General features: G+C 38.6%; 2 protein-coding genes across 2 annotated transcripts; one reads left to right on the forward strand and one right to left on the reverse strand.

The window, feature by feature from the left end:
- Positions 1-4014: 4014 nt before the first annotated feature.
- oxtra (oxytocin receptor a) lies at positions 4015-12865 on the forward strand. Its single transcript, XM_072383155.1, has 2 exons — positions 4015-5350; positions 12029-12865. Exons 1-2 carry the CDS (start codon positions 4432-4434, stop codon positions 12280-12282), a joined length of 1173 nt encoding a protein of 390 aa, XP_072239256.1. The 5' UTR covers positions 4015-4431; the 3' UTR covers positions 12283-12865.
- Positions 12866-16009: 3144 nt separating this feature from the next.
- cav3 (caveolin 3) lies at positions 16010-18929 on the reverse strand. The gene is made up of 2 exons (XM_072382220.1): positions 18628-18929; positions 16010-17266 (listed from the first exon to the last, which is right to left on the reverse strand). The coding sequence occupies exons 1-2, from the start codon at positions 18742-18744 to the stop codon at positions 16925-16927; spliced, it is 459 nt and encodes a 152-aa protein (XP_072238321.1). The 5' UTR covers positions 18745-18929; the 3' UTR covers positions 16010-16924.
- Positions 18930-19311: the final 382 nt, after the last annotated feature.

Here is a 19311-nt window from a genome sequence, read left to right on the forward strand (position 1 = left end):
AAAAAAAATATTGTCCTAAGTCTTAGTTTTCACTCTGTCACTGTCCGAATGTAGTGTGTTAGATGTTAAATGTCCTCACTCTGCGAGATTGTGTACTTTAATTATTGTAAGGGGGAGAAAATGTGTTGATCAGTCATGGTTAAGAATGAATGTTAACTTTGGGTTTTAACAGGATGGTCTGTTGTGTTTCGCACAAGAGTATTTGGCCAGTGAACCAGACCTTATCTCACGAAATTTGCACGAAATTTGTGACCTAATAACTACACTTTTACTACAATTCCTCCTTTGCCTCTGTCATGAAATTATTCAAGCCATCAGGAGACTACCAAGGATCCTTGCACAAATGATCTATGGACTCATTTTTTGTTGGATTATAGTGCTGTATATACCAGTGGCTGATGGCTATATGAGTTTGGTTATAAATATGATGTGGCAATTATTTTCTCAGGTTTATATATTGAATGACTGAGTGCTCAATTAAAAAAATAATAATAATCAGCAGCCGATCATATGATGGTGATGATAGGAGCTGTAAAGATAGACCATGGAGGCGTCGCATTAAGTCTAGAAATACAGATTTCAGAGGAAACGACACGGCGTCTTTTGCACAACTCTAACTCTAAGTCTGCTGCTACTGTAACATCACACCCCTTTCTACAATGAATCTCACCAGAATTTCAGAGGATTGTTTATCGACGTTGCAATACAGGGGGCCGCATCAACAGTCTGTAGCTCTAACATGTGTCACATTCCTCACATCTTCTGTGACATACACGGAAACATAGAAAGGCCAAACTCCATGGCAACATGATTCCAGTCTTAAGTAAATGCCATCTGTGCACATCAGTGCTCTGATAAAAAAAAAAAACCTCAACCCAGTCAGCCCTGATGCAACGTGAGTGTTGCATCATCACTGTCAAGACACGCAAAGATCTTTTTTTTAGAAACATTCTTAAAGTCAGTAATTTGCTTTAGAAGCAAATTTTTTTCTCATGATTCTAGTGTCTTAAAAGGCTGATTTCAGTGAACAATTCTCCATAAAAAATGTCTGGTTTTTGGAAGACTTCCATGCAACAAACACACACAGTAGGTCTGAATAGGTTAAAAGCTGCACAGGCAGATTGTTTTTTCTTCCTCGTCACTGTTACAAAACCATTTTCACATTTCTGCAACTTCTTGGAACTGGTGAAGACTCATCAGCCTACTAACTACTTCCAGCAGAACTTCAGTGCCATTTGACAACACTCAACCTTTCCAATTTCAGTTGTCATACTGGGGCAACTTAACTTGTTATTGTGTTCTTGTTTTCGTTCAATTTCATTACTTATAAGATCGTTTGTTTCAGTAACTCATAACTTACATCATTGTTAAATTCAGATTTAATCCATTCTAATTCTTCTTGATTTACAAGGTGATGTTAAATTATCTTCAGTGCTGATGCTTTGAAATTCTGCAGTTTCCAAAGCCAATTAATTTGGAAACTCTCTGGAACAGATCGATTTTACCTCAAGGGATTTCAGAGTGTGTGGTTGGAAATTCAAGAGTTGTTCACTAACAGACAAATCCTTCATTTGAGTGCTTCTATCCAAACACCAGTCAGACGAATTATGGAAAATAAATCCGATGACAGATGTTTTTAAACAACATTGCTGTTAACAGAAGTCTCCACGTCTTTCAGTATAGAGCCTTAGTCCTCATTGAAAATGAAAATGTATGTTTAATTTTGCGTATCTTTTGGTGTAAAGTGCTCCTGTGTTAGATAGCACACAAACAATTTGGAGCATATGATAGATGTTAGAACAAATCTCTTTTCAAATATTTATTGTTATAGTTGTTCTTCCTTCATTTCTGCTTTTCAAAGTTCACGAACAGTGTGTAGGTTTGGAAGTAAAACTTTCTAAAAAACGTGGCATGTCTGGATTTCTTCTCTTCATAGCAAGTTAAAACTCTCCTTCATATTTCTCCCTACTTAAACATTCCAATCTTCAAGGCTTTGACTTTTGCAGCTTTGCATTCTTGTATTCCGTGGCAAAAGAACTTCGAACTGCACCTCTTGCTCTTTAGCAATTTGACTGATTTCAAGAGGAGCCACATGGAGTTATAATTGCCCTTCCAAAGAAGTTGGAATGCTGTATGAACTGTAAATAAAAACACAATGCGCAGGTCTTTAATAATTTCAGGCATTATTTTAAAAGCACAATATTCCCCAGTTTTTTTTCAGGTCTTTTTGACAGGTCTGAATTGCAGGATAGTCTGTTTATCTTCCTGAACTCTACAGCCGAGCTGTAGTAATATGTGTGGACTGCTGCTTAGCATTGACTGTGCTGAAATAATGACTTTATCTGCTCTGTTTTTTAAATTTTTTTTTTTTACTTTGCATTAATAGATTCATCCTCTACAGGAAGTACTTTTTATGTACAGTACTGACACAGTTAACCTAATTAGTTGTGAGATTGGCCATCAGGTGTGTTTTTTTATTTTATTTTATTAGCGTTCTATATTTCTTAAAATTTTAGAACTTGCTGAAGGTATAATATTTTAAAATAAGCACATAAAAACAATAACGTTCCTCAGTTTCAACACTGTTGTTTTGCATTTTTGTAGTTTGTTTGTATCCTCAGAAGATCAATAAGACTTTACAATGGTAGCCAGTTGTACATCCACCCAGAGATACCTTTTCATATGGGCAATAAAAGGCACGTGTTTATGACGCCAAGGGGGGTTTCTAGGACGATGTGCGCTGATGTGTGCTGCCCTTTCAGTGCCTCTCCTGAAAAAGCTTATGACTCTAATCATAGTCTATGAAATGCATCCAGAGAAAAAGTATCGCCACCGTTCCTACAGCTCTCCAGTGGCTTTCTGTTAAATGCAGAATTGATTTCAAAATCCTTTCCTATGTTTTTAAAGCTTTGCGTAGGTCGGCACCTGAGTACACCTCTTAACTTTTCTGCCCTTACTTTATCTTTTATCTTTTAAACAACTGATTTTAGTCGCTCCCTGATTGGCGTTAATTGATGACAGATGTAACCTTTGCCATGTCGAACAACTGTTGAACAACTTTCCAATGTCAAATAGATGTGGCCTATATACTGACGTTTCTAAAACACAACCAAATTGGTTTTTCCTCGGCTTATAACTGAATTCAACACTCTTGGTATTTTAATTGTTTCTGCCTTTTATTCTTCAAAGAACTCATTACTTTTAAACCGAGGTTTTACTTTGTGTTCTCTTTGCTTTTATGTACGTTTTAATCAGTCTCTGCCTATTTGTTTTGGTTTTCCTATTTACTATTGTGTGTCCATGTTGTTACAGCACTCCCCATTAACAATGTTTAATTGGTGCTTTATAGATAAATTGGATTTGACATTGATTTGCAACCATGTCAGCTTCAAAGGGGACTGCCTGATCATGTCAAATCGTTCGATTAACATATGGTCTCACATTCAGCCTCACAGTTGTCTCCATATCCTAAATGAAAATTTGAGCATTTTCTGATCATTTATACTTTCAAACCTCTGCAACATACTTTTTGTTGGAGACCTCAAGCGTCCAGCAGGTTAACAAACATTTTGTCTCTCCTCAGACTTGGGAACGATATGAAAATATCATCTTCTATCCACTGTGAATGCATCTAGCCCTGTATTTCATGTCATCCCAGCTTTAGAATAAACTTTATCATTTTTCACTAAATCAAATCTGACCACTAGAATCTTCTTAGACGAGACTGGCTGTTTATAGAATAAAGTCCTTGGTTTAGGGTAGATCTGGGGTTCACGCTCTGAGGACGCTCGGTGCTTCGAAATGCAAAACTGAGCAGTGATGTTGATGAATAGTGCCCATGGCCACCTAGTGGTGGTGACGTTTAAGGCTTTTTACTGTTATGACAGAACTGGGGACTTTATAATAGGGGCTCATGCGTTCTGTTGCTGGCCATTCCGACTCGAACTAGAGATGATGGTGGACCTTTCAGTTTCTGCAGATTTTTTTTTTCCTCAGTCATTTGTAACATTTCGATTAGTCTTTGAAAGCAAATTTGCTTATTCTGTAGATCACAACCTTTCGGGTTTTTTTGAGACGCCATGATTTTGATTTTTTGGAATTATCTTTGATTATTGTGGTGTGGTATTGTCTTGTAGATCCATGCTATATTCATCTGCAACTTGTCCATTTATTTTTCTCAAATGTTTCTATTGTTTAGATAAGTAGAAACATTTGTACCTCTCACATCATCTGCTTTTATACAGCATGGGTGACGTCCAAGACAACGTGAATCTCTTCTTTTATCAACTGATGAGATTGAGCCTGGTCATATATGCGTCTTGTCACTTCTGAGGAGGCTAAAAAGACTTTGGCACTTAAGACCCTCCAGGTGACTGAACCATTGCACGACTGCACAACCCTGACTAATCTGCAGAGGACGAGACTGCGGCAATGGAAAGTATTTCAAATGAAAGTGACATCTGGCAACTCAACGAATCCTGGAGGAACTCAAGTCTCTTCAACGGAACCGGTGGTTTGAATCAGACGAATCCTCTGAAGCGGAATGAAGAGGTTGCGAAGGTGGAGGTGACTGTGCTCGCCCTGGTACTGTTTCTGGCGCTTGCGGGCAACCTGTGCGTCCTGCTGGCCATCCACACCACCAAACACAGCCAGTCTCGTATGTATTACTTCATGAAGCACCTGAGCATCGCCGATCTTGTTGTGGCTATATTTCAAGTTCTCCCTCAACTTATCTGGGACATCACGTTTCGCTTCTATGGACCGGACATTTTATGCAGGTTGGTGAAATACTTGCAGGTCGTTGGGATGTTCGCCTCCACTTACATGTTAGTTTTAATGTCCGTAGACCGGTGTTTGGCAATTTGTCAACCTCTCCGTTCTCTGCACAGGAGAAAAGACCGTTATTATGTCATATTTTCTTGGATCCTTAGCCTACTCTTCAGTCTCCCGCAGATCTTCATCTTTTCCCTCAGAGAGGTTGGCTCAGGAGTCTACGACTGCTGGGGCGACTTTGTGAAACCTTGGGGAGCCAAAGCTTACATTACATGGATCAGCCTCACCATCTATATTATTCCAGTTGCCATTCTGAGCATCTGTTACGGACTGATTAGCTTCAAAATATGGCAAAACTTTAAGTTGAAAACCAGACGGGAGCAATGTATAAGCCTGACACCCAAAACCTCCAAAAGCAACACGCTGGCCCGCGTGAGCAGCGTGAAGCTCATCTCCAAGGCGAAGATAACCACAGTGAAAATGACTTTTGTGATCGTCGTGGCGTATATCGTCTGTTGGACCCCCTTTTTCTCTGTCCAGATGTGGTCTGCATGGGATCCAGCAGCACCCCGTGAGGGTAGGTTTAAGTTTATCATAAATTGTGCGCGACAGTGCGCCAAGGCTGATGTAAGCCACATGTTATCTTATCCATCTGGGACATTTGGAGACACCAACACAGAATCCATCATCCCCCACTCACACATATCCCAGACACTGGAAATGATCATTTTTCAACTGCTCATCCTTCTGTCTGTGCGCATCAGCGCTCTTTGCTCACGCAGTTTGTGGTGAGTTGAGGCTAATTAAGGAAACAAAAATTTCCTTTTAGAGGCTGAACCAACTGTTCCATCATCTCGCATAATCAGATATTTCAGGCACTGATTTTGTATAGCTCAGGTGACTCAATAAACAGGAGAACTTCCACCCATTTATTGGACCATTGTGAATGTGTCTTTTCGTAGTTTCAACAGAAAATATCCAGATATAATACAAGGATAAAGTCATCTAAGTAGACCTATTTGGAATGCATGATCAGTGCTATCCAAAGTGACAGACTATTTTGTTCCTTTAACAAATGTAGCTAAAATTCCTCCAGCCGCATATAATACACAATGAAGAAAATAATTGGGTTTTTAAAGAAAAAAAGAAGCAAAAAGTGCACACGGAATTTTCCAACTTCCTTCTGACCCTCCTCGCGCTTGCAGAGATCCACTAACGGTTAATCATTAATCAAATTAGTGTGCGCCACCGCGTGTCCATCAGCTTTGGTGCCCGTAGGGAACGTTGACATTTAACCACAACAAGCGACTAAGCAGCTCTCCACTGCATGGTCACGGATAGGCTGCGGCCACACCCGCAAAAGGTTTTATGTGCCACCGTGTACCTGCAATATTTGAAAGACTCATTTTGGTCTGCTTTCATTTCATGCATGATGTTTATTGAAGTTTTCACTCAGTGGTACTTTGTAAAACTAGAATAAAAAATAGAACCCCTTCTGGAAGACTAGATCAAATAAACCACACATATTTAGAAGAATAAGACAATAATAATCTCAAGAGCTTTCTTCTTGAGGGAAGACTAAACATTTCTTGGAATGCTGGCCTTCTCCCCTGATTTTGGGGTTTGTGTAAATCATCCACCTCAAACGGCATTGTTCACAACAACAATTTACACTGTACTGCCAGAAGCTATGTAGATGTATTATAAGCAGAGGCTCATTGCTTGATGAAATAGTAATTGGCTCCAACACTACACATCACTGCGATATTGAGTAACAGTGGCCAGAGATGATCAACAACCTCAGCATGTGAATGGAAAAGAAAGTGATTAATTCATTCCCTATTGCAGAGGCTGCATCAGTGCAGGCAGGAGAATGATATCTGAACGTGAACAGCACACATAAATGGCAGGCTTGGCAGTGACATGTGCCAGTGTTTGTGTACAAATAAGAGTGTCGTCTGTGTGTGCAGATAAAGTGTCAATTAGAGACAGAAACTGAGCCCAGAACAGACAGCTCAGAAAATAAAAAATCATTCAAGAGGAAAAATCTCTACACTGCAAAAATGTGATTAAAAAGAAGGACAAATTTACATAAACAAAACATGAATTATGCAGGTTTTACATTCAGTTAATAAATAATGCATTTGAGCCAAAGTTTGATTTATCAAGTTGATGGTTTAAGTCATTTGTTTTGGATTTCGGTTGTCAAGCAAATGGACCAAAGAAGTTCTCTGAAGAACTGTACAAACTGAAGAAATGGTAGAAAATCAGAAGTTAGAGAGGATCCTGCAGTTAGGTTGAATTATTTGTTATTTTTGGTTATTTATTTTTATAACAGGTAACTTGCAGACAAAAAAAAAGTTTTAGGGATAATCAGCAACTGTATGCATGATTTTAGCAGGTTAAAGCAAACAGATGCTTTGAATGTGTTTCTGTTAATGAGAAAGCCGGTGCTGAATACCAACTTTTCTTATTATGACAAGCTTTTTTATCAAACTGATAGAGGGAAGAATGGCTTGCCTGGCCTTTTCTGAATATATTCATTGATTTTTGTCTTTCTTTCTTTATCGGTTTTTTGCCTGGAGCCAGTAACTTGGGATTTCTTGGAAACACCTTCTGTTACCTTACTAAATAAATACTCTGGGATCCTTGTAAAACAACAAAGTTGGCCTCATTTTGAAAATAAAACTTTTACACAGTTTAAATCAATAAAAAATGTCTTACTTTGCTCAAGCAGCAGAATCTGGATTTCAATTTCAAAAGTGGGAGATGCACAGTTATTATAGACACAAATCCTCAAATGGGGTTTTAGTTTTTCAGATACCCCAAAAGGAGGTAAAGCAAGGTATGTTGTGTCTTGTTGGTTTATTTTTAAGGATTTTTTCTCTACTTTCCAGCAATAAAATGGAATGTCATAGCACAAATATAAGTTCAACTGATTAAATGAATAAATAGAAGACTCACCCCATGAGTGATTAAAAACTCCCTGAAATTAGTAAGAACATGAAAAATATGTATTCATAAATAAAACTACTGATTTTGAATTCAAACTTATCAGGGGCATATGGTATCAGAGGAGTTTTATTGCATGTCAAAAACTATAGGTTTACGTATTCATTAAAGGTCGTCACTAAGGTGGTGAATTGATTAGATTTGTATAAACTGAGGAGCAAAATGCATTTCTTTATGCTCAAATGAACTAGGTATGCCAAAATACATGCTACATGACAATATATCAGTGTTATTTATCTCGCACATGGCTGAAGATATTAAAAAATGTGATTATAACTCAATTAAACTGTATAGTGTTCTAGATTTTGGTTCCCTCACCTACATTGTATAGGTAGACACTGCAGTTAAGGGCTATATATTATTCTATCCCTCATGTAATGAGAGCTGGTCCGCACAAAATAAACAGCCAGCAACAGGCCAATTTAGTGCACCATTATTGTAATTTATCACTAGTCACGATGCTCCTTTTTAATTTCTTTACCTCAGCTGCCTGAAACAGGGACACCTATATTTTCTAATAAGTTTTAAACCAAACCAATAGGTCAACCCCATGGAACTTGTGCGTTATGGATTAATTCTTGCATTATGGACACCCACAACCCTATTATAATTAGTACTGTTACCAGTATCTATACTGAAGATAGTGTTTACGTTTTGTCACTCATTTGCTCTTGTAGAAAGAGCAAATAGGCTCTTTTCAGCCATAATATGCCAGATCCTGGCTGCAGCTTCATATTTCCAGTACAAATATTACAGTAATATCGATCTTTTCATCTAAGTGTCATAAAGAAAATAAACTACATCTTTAACAAAAACCGAGCGGTCCAAAGCACATACTTTCCTCGTGAGAAGTATTCATCAGCTAACTATGTAATTTTCAACATGTAAACAAAAAGCTAAATTACACAATTTCTCAAAGTTCCTCCCAAATGCATGAGATGTCTCCTTCATTACATGAGAATACAACAGAGCCAGAACGGTCACAGAGAGGAAGTTTACAGTTTTTAGCACCTCATTAGACTTATCAACACGATTTCTGAAAATGTCACAAGACCGCAAAATTCTCCATTCCCTCTAAGGTTTGTTAGAGGGACATCGGTGGCATCTGTGATTTCACATTTAGCAGCCAGACAAATGTCATTATGTAGCAGACAAAAACAGATGAAGGTTAAACAGACAAGGTTAGACACAGAAACTCCCGGAAAAAAATTGTGAACGCAAACGTCTTCCTGCTGAGTCTGGTGCCGGTGCAAGTTGTCTCACACTCAGTGCATGACGGGCTCAATGTCCAGTGTTCAATTTATTTTCAGAAAGGGCACTTCTCATGTAGCATCTTTACAAGGAATAAGATCAATTAAAACTCAAAAGCAATTTTAGCTATAGATATAATTTGATGCCAGAATCCAAATAAGGTTTCTGCTGTTGGCTTGTTTATCATTAGGGAACAAGAATCGGCGTTAAATGAATTGCTCAGGAGCCTTTTGGGCTGACCAGTATCAGCTCTGACAGCCATACAGATGTACCACCCGGGGGATGATTAGTCTGTCTTTTCATTTGCTGTGTGATCTATGATCCTCTCATGAAAGACACCATGAGTCAATTCAGCAAAAGCTCATTCATGATAGTGCCCCCTATTATTCAAATTAGGTCCAGGCTCTGCTCTCATCTGCTTAGATAATAAATCCCTGATAATGACCATTTGGTCTTTTGCACTGTCTGTCTTGCGTTTCAGAGTCAGCGGATCAAAAGTAGATTATTAAACCTACGACACTGTAAAATAGGAAAAACTAAATGGCTTTCTCACTCCCGAACTCATGTTCAGTTGCATAATCTGACCCTTTAAAGACAGTTCTTCTCAGTCGTATGTGTTATTTTCATGCCCTCTCAGGGATAATTTACGCTGCAGTTTTTATTACATCTCTGGGACAGACACAATGAGAATAGCATGGGCTCTGGAAGACTGAGAAAGAGATTAGTAACCACTAAGAAAGGGTTAAATACAGGATACAAACCAATTACATGATTCTAGACTCATTTGCCAAATGTCAGGTGGAGTTCACAGTGTAAATGTCATCCAGCATGCCACTTCAAGATCCTCAATGTAATGCATGGCGTAACGTTGTGAAACAAACCTTTGCACTTCTCAGATCCCAATGATAAAAGTGTTTGATGAAATCACTTTGTTTTACATAATCATTATTAGCCTGCTTGTTGCGTGAAACTGTAACCTTTCTCAGGGAACCATGAGATTTAGCAAATTCAAGCGAGTGTCATGCTGCTGGCCCGATCTGTTTTACCTCTTAATACAGCCTGTGATGTCAGCAACTGAAAGAAAGCCTCCAGCCACAATTACATGGTTCGACCTTTATGATTGGAACATGCAATCTGAGCTCATTCTGCTTGGATAGAATAAAGCAAACAATTGAAAGGAAACAATATGAGTCCATCAGTTGTCTGAAGCTAAATTCTGACACACTTGTGCTCTGAACTAGTCGTAAATACATACTAGTTATTTTGGTATATATTTACCTTATTTTCACCACACGAGCGTGCTAACATTTCCTAACTATATCTTATACTCATATGTTCCCTTTGTCATATTCCCATGCTTTGTATAGCACATAATGGGACCTAAAGAACATGCTCCCCAGTTATATTTGCTTGTAGTAGGACTGATGTTACCCAAAATGGGTAAGTAAGCCCATCCCGGGTTATTTGATAGTTATATGACAGTGTCAGCTCTTTAGAATCCTAACATGCCCATGTTTTACATTTTGTGAAACTGCCATACATGCGCAAAAATGTTCAAATCGCTGCATTTTCAGGGCTCCAAAAAAACGTTACATGTTTTCCTTTAGAAGTTGTAGCTTGTTTACTTTTTAGATTATATTAAACTGTCACAAATGCGGCATAGCAAAACTATAACATGTTCACACTTATAAGGAGACACAAAGGAGTTATTGCTGTCATTATACCACATTCACAAAAGAGAACCAACTCAGAACTGTCCCATAACCTTTCAAATTTTTGACATTTTGACAAACACACCTGTTTATAAGCTTTATTGACAGACTAGACTGCAGGTGAAAGTTAATATGATTAGTCATCTTGTCTGCTATTTGTCTGAAGAGACGCTGTCTGGATTAAAATGGACTAACTGATTCATGTAAATGCATTGCTATAGCATAACAACAGCACTTGCAAAGCTAAAAAGGTGATTAATAGACCTTTTTGCACAGCAGACGAGCTCAGGTGCAGTAGAGACAGCTGTACTCTTCATTGTCACAGCTCACTGAGATACTTAATGGAACTGAGCCGCCGATAATTCCACTTTCCCTGCAGTGACAAGTTAAATAGTCTGCTTTTACAAGAGCTCTGATGAGATGTGGGTGTGGGAGTTTGTATAAGGGATTAGTTCTGAGAGTCAGAGTAAGATCAGGCCTACATACGTCTACTTTTATAATGATAAATAAAGAATGATAAAAAGAAAATATTGAAGTTGAACTAAAGTTGTAGGAGCTCATCAAAAGGGATTGGCGTTGGAGTAGATAGGGTCGGGTTAGGGTTAATCATAACTCCTAAAAGGGTTTGTTGTTGTAAATGATCACAAGTTAGATGAAATGTGCTTGCACCAACTAAGAAAGTATGAAACTATGTGAAATGTGTGAAAATGCTGACAATGAACAGTTGTGTGACAAAACTAAAGATAGTTTTGTAGCCGTAACCATGATCGTTTTCTAACTCTAACCAAGTAACGTTTTTGCCTAAACCCAACTCAGAAAGTGTTGTTAGTAAAGAGTTTCAGTAAAGTGTTACTGTCTTATTGAACAAACAAACAAAAAAATAGCTGGTCAGTCATATATCAGTTTAAATCTTATGCCCCATGAAGGCCATAAATGCCCCACCAACTCTGAGCGACATGAGTAAAATATCCCATCTGCTGCTGGTTGGGTTGGTACTTTATACAAAGCTGTTATGGCTGGTATTAAAGGGTATGAACAAACAACCTAGGTGCCAGTATTCATTGAAAGATTTGGTAAAACATATTTTTGATAGCATTTGTGATGTTTTTTTTGCCAGTATAGACGAAAAGATTGGCTGGCAATACACTTTCAGCCAGCCACCAACATCTTTATGTGTTGGAATAAAAGAACAAATCAAGCCCTAGATAATCCAGTGAAAATACATATTTCATTTTTGTCATCTACAACAGTAACTTCTCCCTATTTCTCCCCCCACACAGCCATGCCCTTCATTATCTCCATGCTACTGGCGAGCCTCAACAGCTGCTGCAACCCTTGGATCTACATGTGCTTTGCTGGGCATCTCTTCCACGACCTGAGGCAGAACTTCCTGTGTTGTTCTGCTCGCTACCTAAAGTCCTCCCAGTGCCGCTGCGAGCGTGACTTTGACTCCAGTCACAAGAGCAACTCCTCCACCTTTGTCATTAAGAGCACTAGCAGTCAGAGGAGCATCACACAGACATCCAGTACATAAGCACCTGCCCCCACCTTTTCCCTCTCTTAAGCCACCCACGCAGCCTTTCACTACATGCTGTCGCCCATAAATTTCTTCAGCAGTTCGATTTCTTCAAATACCTCTCACCACAATGTTTGCTGTTAAAGCCCAAAAGGAGGGAATCGACAAAAATCACAAAGCTTTTATTTCAGTTCACGTTAGAAACTCAACAGTAATATAGAAAATTATGATTTAAGGGTGACCTGTTGTTCTTTTAAAAAAATATGAGAGTCATGAACAAACTTGAGGAATTAAATATATCTTTTTGTATGTTATTTTTGTCCCAACACATTTCTTGAGTCAGATGTACAGATATATGTCTTTGTACAGAAAAAGTATGAAAAGATGAGTATCTGAAGAATTTTGACGTATTGTCAACCACACCATTGATTTAGATTTTGTCACCAGCAAAGCTTATGGATTCTATTTATCTGTGTAATAATGGAATTGTTCTGATATAAATACTGTGTACCTTGTTGTTCACTTTGCTACATAATTGCACTCATGTAACTGTTACTGTTAGACGTGAGATGTCATGGCTGTCACTGATAAAGATTTGTTAAATGATTCCAAAACAAATAAAGAATTAAAGCAACAACATGTGCAGATGACGTTATTATTTACACTCGGCTCACTCTCTCTGGAGCTCCTTTTGCCTTCTGAGCAGACTGAAGGCATCCTCTGTCCTGAGGAAAGTTTTGGGTTGAAGCAATTTTAGTCTGCAGCACATTCAAATTTCAAACATCCTGCTCAGCCCAAGGAAACTGTGGCGACTACAGGAATTAACAAATATAGCTCATGGGCCAGGAGGTTTGTTACAACTGAGGCTGCATCCCAATTAAAGTAAAATGGTATGTGAGCCACATTTATATGGCACCTTTGTAACCAAGTAAAGGTTTTTACAAGGTGCTTCACAATGTGTTTCACACACACACAGCCATGCATTCATACAGCACCAAAAGACAGTAGCATCAGAAAATACAGCCATCACTCACTGGTGATCCCATATGTCTCGAACAGGCTAGTTGTTGTGAGAATATTCAACTGCATTTTAATGACACTTGCAAATGCAAATATCCATTTTGATCAACTTTCACAAATTTACTGTTATTAAAAGTTGTAGATTTAGGGAAAACTTTCTGCCTTTACACTGGGGTGCGAACATTTGTGTACTATTCAACTAAATTTTGAGTTTCCCCTTTGGCAAGTATAACAGCTTGGAAACAGCTTTTATAAAGTGTCTCATGTCTCATCAGGGGCATTTTTGTTTTATGCCAACCAAATGCTTCGAGTTCTGGGACATTTTGGACCATCTGGAAGGCACCGTATGTACAGGTCCACACAATTTTTAGTGATGTTAATGTTGAGAGACTGTGAGTGTCATGTTGAAACAGAGCAGCTGTTATCTATTCTTTTCATAAAACTCTGTGTCCAAACATACCTCAACTCACTGTTGCCAAGATGTGAAGGAGGTGATGAGGGTCAACTTGTGCCTGTATGCACAGTAGAAAAGTTCACCACAAGTCCAAAGTCTGCTAGAATCTTTTATTGTCAGACAGGGGCTTTAAAGGAGACAAATTATTCCATCTTCCAGCAACTTCTTCTTCTTCCAATTAGTCACACATTTATTTAAACGTACTCTTTTAGGGCGTGGAGTGGAATCAGTGCATAGCTCCATTGCCCTCTTAGCCAAAGAGTCTGCTGAGAAGTATTCAATAACCTTTAGAGCAGGTTATTGTAGTAAAAGACAGCATACAGCAAATGGCCCGAGAGCTCTGACCACACACTAAACTGATAGAATTTACTTGACTGGCAATTTTATTCTCAAATACTTATAAATCCCTTGTCTGCAGTTGGACATTGGACAGCCCAGGCTGTTAAAATATGCACCGCAGAGCTCCTGGCTGGTTAATGACACCATTACATATGGCCAGTATTTTTAACAGCTGTTACTGGTGCTGTACTGATGGTGCATTCCAGATAAATGGGAAATTTGAATATCTAAATACACTTTTAAAAAAATACAGTTTTTTTGGTAAAAAATTAAAGAATGCTAGTTAGAAGTCAGATATCTTTGTCAGGATATCAACCATCAAGTACAGATAGGGCATTATATGCTAACTTAATTCTTAGCTGAACTTTATAACAAATGATATTATTTTATGTTAATAGCAAAGCAAAACGCAAGAGCAAAAGAGTTTCAACTTCCTACTGCCAAGGTGTACCAAATGCAACATAATCTGATGTAGAGTTTGATGGAAATACTGAGAAAATTCCTCTGCAAATCCCAAAGGCTCACATGAGTCGGAAGGGATTTCAGACACCCAAAAACATATGTGTTCAAGAAAAATTATTTTATTTTAAAATTATTTTATCATGATATATTCTCTTTGATTTACCTTTCTATCTTGCCTGCAATTTATTTTCTCTTAATTAAAAAAATACAACAAGAGGAAACAGATAACTAATAGCAACTGATCTCTTTTTTTGACGGAAGCACTGATTTTATTTTTTGGGGATGATTGACAGCTGATAAGAGAAGCATATGGCCGACGGTTGTTGGTAAAAGGTTTGGGAAGTTATGTTATTTGTTAAGTTTAAAAGAAATAGTTTGAAAAATACTCTCCTCTCTGCTTAAATAAAGAAGTGCATCTGGGTATACATCCGCCAGATTCCACCTCTCTGTCAGCTATCTGGGCCAGGCTCAGACTCCACCTTATCATAGACTCACCTTCCTGGTCGGTCTATATACGTTTATGAGTTATTGTTTTGTTGTATTGTTTACCTACTTACCTGTATTCTCTGGATACTCCAGGCCCAGCTGTCACCTCCTACCTCTGGACCATCGTATTTATCAGATGGCATAAGAACCAAATTACTTTCTGAATTCTGCACCTGTACCTTTCATTTCCCATTTCCTAAATGTATGTATTGAATCAGCTCCTGTATCAGAATCTGCATCGCTGTTCATTCCTGACCTAACATCTGACAGCAGCCATATGTCCAACATGCTTAAAGACAAGTAATTTGAGAGCTTAACAGTCTTTGCGTAGTACCTATATTTCATAAAGCAATGCAAAAAAAAGAGAATAGAAATGAAATAAGTTTTTATGGAGAACTTATCTGAGTTCACCTTATTCAGAAGTATCATTATCAGCTTTTCAGCTGTCATTATTCAATTAGTATTGATAAGATAAAATAAATCACCCAACTGATACCAATGTAAAGACTTCCAAAAAAAACCATGAAAAATTATGTATACATGTACCATTTATCTTAAGAAAATATGTTGCGTGCGGTCATAATACAACTCAAAATGAACAACAAGAAGGGTCTAGCTATGGATGTGCGGAAATGAGGGAGACAAGCCTTTATGTTATTTTTTTTTATAAACATCTGATTTCAGTAAATGTGTTAGAATTTTTTTACCACAGTGATGCTTTTCCAGAGTATGATATTTACTAGCAGCATATATACTAACTGTGGGGCAAACAAAATGAAAAACACCAGGATCATAAACAAAGAAGGGTGTGGTGACACTGAATCATCAAGAATGGGTCTCAGACACAGGGAGAAACACATGAAAGATGCACAATGGCATCCTCTAGTGGGTCACACTTCACGGTCAGTGGTTCCAGGATGACTGGTGGGTTTTAAAAATAACACTGACTCACATGTTCGGAACAAATAGTTTCTGATAAACCTCTGAAAACACAGAATGCATGCTTTTGATTAACTTCCTATCATACACTGCTCCAGTGGTGCAACATTTTCATAACATTTAATGTACAAATTGCCTTTTAGTAAGTTACTCAGTAGTAATAAAGGTATTGTACTTCTCAATCTAAATAATATAGCAAAAGACTGAATCAACAAATCAAACAAAGCATATTTTCTTGTTCTGTCAGTAGTTAATGAACACATATCCATACCCGACTGAAACATTCACACAAAAAAAATTAGTATTCCATTCACAACACACAAAATAAGTTATTTGCAAGACTGTCCCTGCCCTTCCAGATGTTTGATATTTTGGAAGTGTCAATGCAAAATATATCAGAAAGCAATTCAAAGCATGTAAAGAAAACTGACAATATAACACCATGTTGTTGTTTTCTATCATAACTTTCATTCTCTTAAAGTATTTGGTGTACAACATGGAGGTAAATCAATACCAGAAAAATAAAAAACAAGTGTTATAAAAGAAATGTTATGCCCACAGAAGGATCATCCACAGGTGGAGCAGTGTTGGGCATTTCCTTCCTTTTTCTGTAAATGAGTAGCCGTTGGTTGAGATTTTTTTTTAATCAAATAAATGCAAACTGTCTGATCCTCCTCACGACAGCCAGCCCTTCTTTTCCTAAGTGAGAAGCATCTACAAGTGCCAGAGCTGTCAGAGAACCATGTTTCCTGCAGCAGCTGTCACAGCCCTTCTGGTTGCAAAATGCACACTGGGTATGTCAGGCCTCAGATCTCTGAGGTTAGAGGGTGGGGAACAGCGTGTTATAATGGAAAGAGGAGGAGTGTCGGGAAGAAAGCAAAATGCCAGGGCTGATTTTCTGGTGTATAAAAACATACCACACTTTATCCGATCATACTTTAAACTCTACTTTGTAAGTTCTTAGACTTCTTTGCGTAGTGCCACACGCACACTGCTGAAAATCTTGCCCAGGGCTTCGAAGAAGGGATCGCAGAAGGTCTGAATGCAGAGGGAGTAAATGCGGCTGATACACTGCGACTCAATCAGGCAGCTCTTGATGCAGGGAACCACAGCCCAGATGTGGCAGAAGGAGATGCAGGCAAACAGGAAGCCCCAGAGCAGAGCGACAGGGATACCGAAGACAGCAGACAAGACGCGGTAGCACCAGTATTTGGACACGGTGAAGGTGGTGTAGCTGAGCTTCCACACCCCATCCAGACTGTGTGTACCATCAGGCTCAGCAATGACATCCTCAAACTCCACCTAGTAAGACATTTTGAAGAGGCTGTCATTAGTACATATCCCTCCAGGCATGCAGCTTTTATCCCTCTACAAGTTATATGCATGTGTCCATGATAAGTGAAGTTTCTGCTTTTGAAAGCTGAATATTTGGATCAAATTTATGTAGAGAAACTAATTATCTGTCCATTTCATGCACTTTCGGAAAGGCACAGTTGTAGAGTGGCGTTTAATGCTGCACCCTGATCAGTCAAGATGCTCTGCTCAAACACATTTCTCATAAATCAAAGTGAGGCTCATGTAAAATTCATGAGTGCAATGCCACAACGGTCCAATCTGCGTTTGACTTTCATTATATGTCACCTAGTCTTTTGGAAAACTTGGCCATCACATTCACATCACATCACATTCATCACAGCAAAAACAGCTTGTCAGTAATCATACTTCAACAGGCAGACTCGCTGCACATCTAAAGCCTTTTCTCAGCTTCCAGACCATTGACTAGACTCAGTGTGTGAAGTAACAAGTGTGTTTCCTGTAGAGAAAGCTTGCCAAGATCATCCTCTGAATGAATGGTTGGACATAAACAGCTGATTTATTTTTTTTCTGAACAGTCTGGGCCTAGTTCACATTTTGGAGGATTGTTTACTATCAAAGAGTTTATTAGAATAAGTAGACAAATACCTAAGTGGTTCATTGCTGGTAATTTGGATTCCCAAAATGAGATTAGACTAATTAGGGGAAGTGTTTTAATACACATTAATGAGCCATTAATGAAAAGTAAATTGATTTGAAATTCCACCAGAAAATGCTTGCATTGATTTCAAATGCGTGTCCTCAGTCAACTGTAAAATTAATTCCAAGGTGAGTTTACAGTTAACAAATGTGCAATCATTTGTAAGTGTGTTCTCATTTGTTTCTGACAACAGAGGAGCAGGTCTGTAAATCGTTACAAACTGAGTCATGGGCTCAGTAAACATGCTCAACTCATAACTAGCGATTAACCATCCTTATTGACCATGTTTACATTTACCCTCCAGTGTCAAGGAGTATATTAAAGAGTATATTAAAGTATATTTGGTCTTGTCTGTAAAAACATATTTTGTCTTGGTTACAGAGCTACAATTAAAGCATACCCAGTAACATCAGTAAAACATGGTGGCACAGTGTATCAGTTTCAAACTCCTCTAACCCATTCCCAAAATAAGCAACAGGAATAGCTCTTGGTCTATTTCGGGATTTTTAAGGCAGCACAATAACCTGTTCTCATATCTTTGTTCCCTACATCACATTATGTCATTTCTCCACATTCTCATACATGCAAAGACAAGGGCTACTCTTTTAAACCTTTCTATGACAGGTTGTTGTTTCCATGCTGCACAAACCTTCACCACGTCCTCATTGATCTGCTTGGGGTCTCGGTTAATTAAATCAATCTCTTTGGTATGGCTATCCTTCACAATCTTCTCCTCATTGGCGTTGTACTGGTACTGATCCGCCATGGTTGGGGTGCAGATCTTGGTCTGGTCAGAGACAGAGAGGATAAGCCTTTCTGGACACTGCACACTGCCGCCTCAGTTCACTTCTGACCCCTGTAGGAAGACTGACGCTCCCGTTGACATGCCAAGGGACAGCTGTTGCAGGCGTCCTAGTAAAAATGGAGACCCTACCCCACCCTGTGCACGCAAAGAGACCCACACAGATACAGTTTACACTCACACGCATGCACACAATGTAATGAGCACAGACAAAAAAGGAACGCCTTAAAGGAGAACCCAGAGTTGTGTCATATTTCACATGGAGTTGTCAAACTAACAGGGCTGGGTTTGGCACAGTAGCACTAACTTCCACTACAGAGGAGGCAGTAAGCTCAAAAAGACCCTCACAGCCTGGCTTTAGCTGGGACCGAACTTAACGTGGGTCATATGACTGGACTTAATTTGAAGGGAATTTTTTGTATTTACAAGTAAATCACACATGATTATGGCCATCTGTACTTTCCCATAGTTACAAGAAAGGGGAATATGCGATTTATTATGCACTTCCCTAAAGGTTAAATTATCTGCTTC

Source organism: Leuresthes tenuis, unplaced genomic scaffold (assembly GCF_036924035.1).
Source record: "Leuresthes tenuis unplaced genomic scaffold, fLeuTen1.0.hap1 SCAF_3, whole genome shotgun sequence".
NCBI lineage: Eukaryota > Metazoa > Chordata > Actinopteri > Atheriniformes > Atherinopsidae > Leuresthes > Leuresthes tenuis.

Coding starts and splice junctions, on each gene's coding strand:
- cav3 (XM_072382220.1), bottom strand. CDS start 18,744: ATGGCGGATCAGTACCAGTACAACGCCAATGAGGAGAAGATTGTGAAG. Junction 17,267..18,627: donor TCAATGAGGACGTGGTGAAG/GTTTGTGCAGCA, acceptor ATGTCTTACTAG/GTGGAGTTTGAGGATGTCAT.
- oxtra (XM_072383155.1), top strand. CDS start 4,432: ATGGAAAGTATTTCAAATGAAAGTGACATCTGGCAACTCAACGAATCC. Junction 5,351..12,028: donor TCCAGCAGCACCCCGTGAGG/GTAGGTTTAAGT, acceptor CCCCCCACACAG/CCATGCCCTTCATTATCTCC.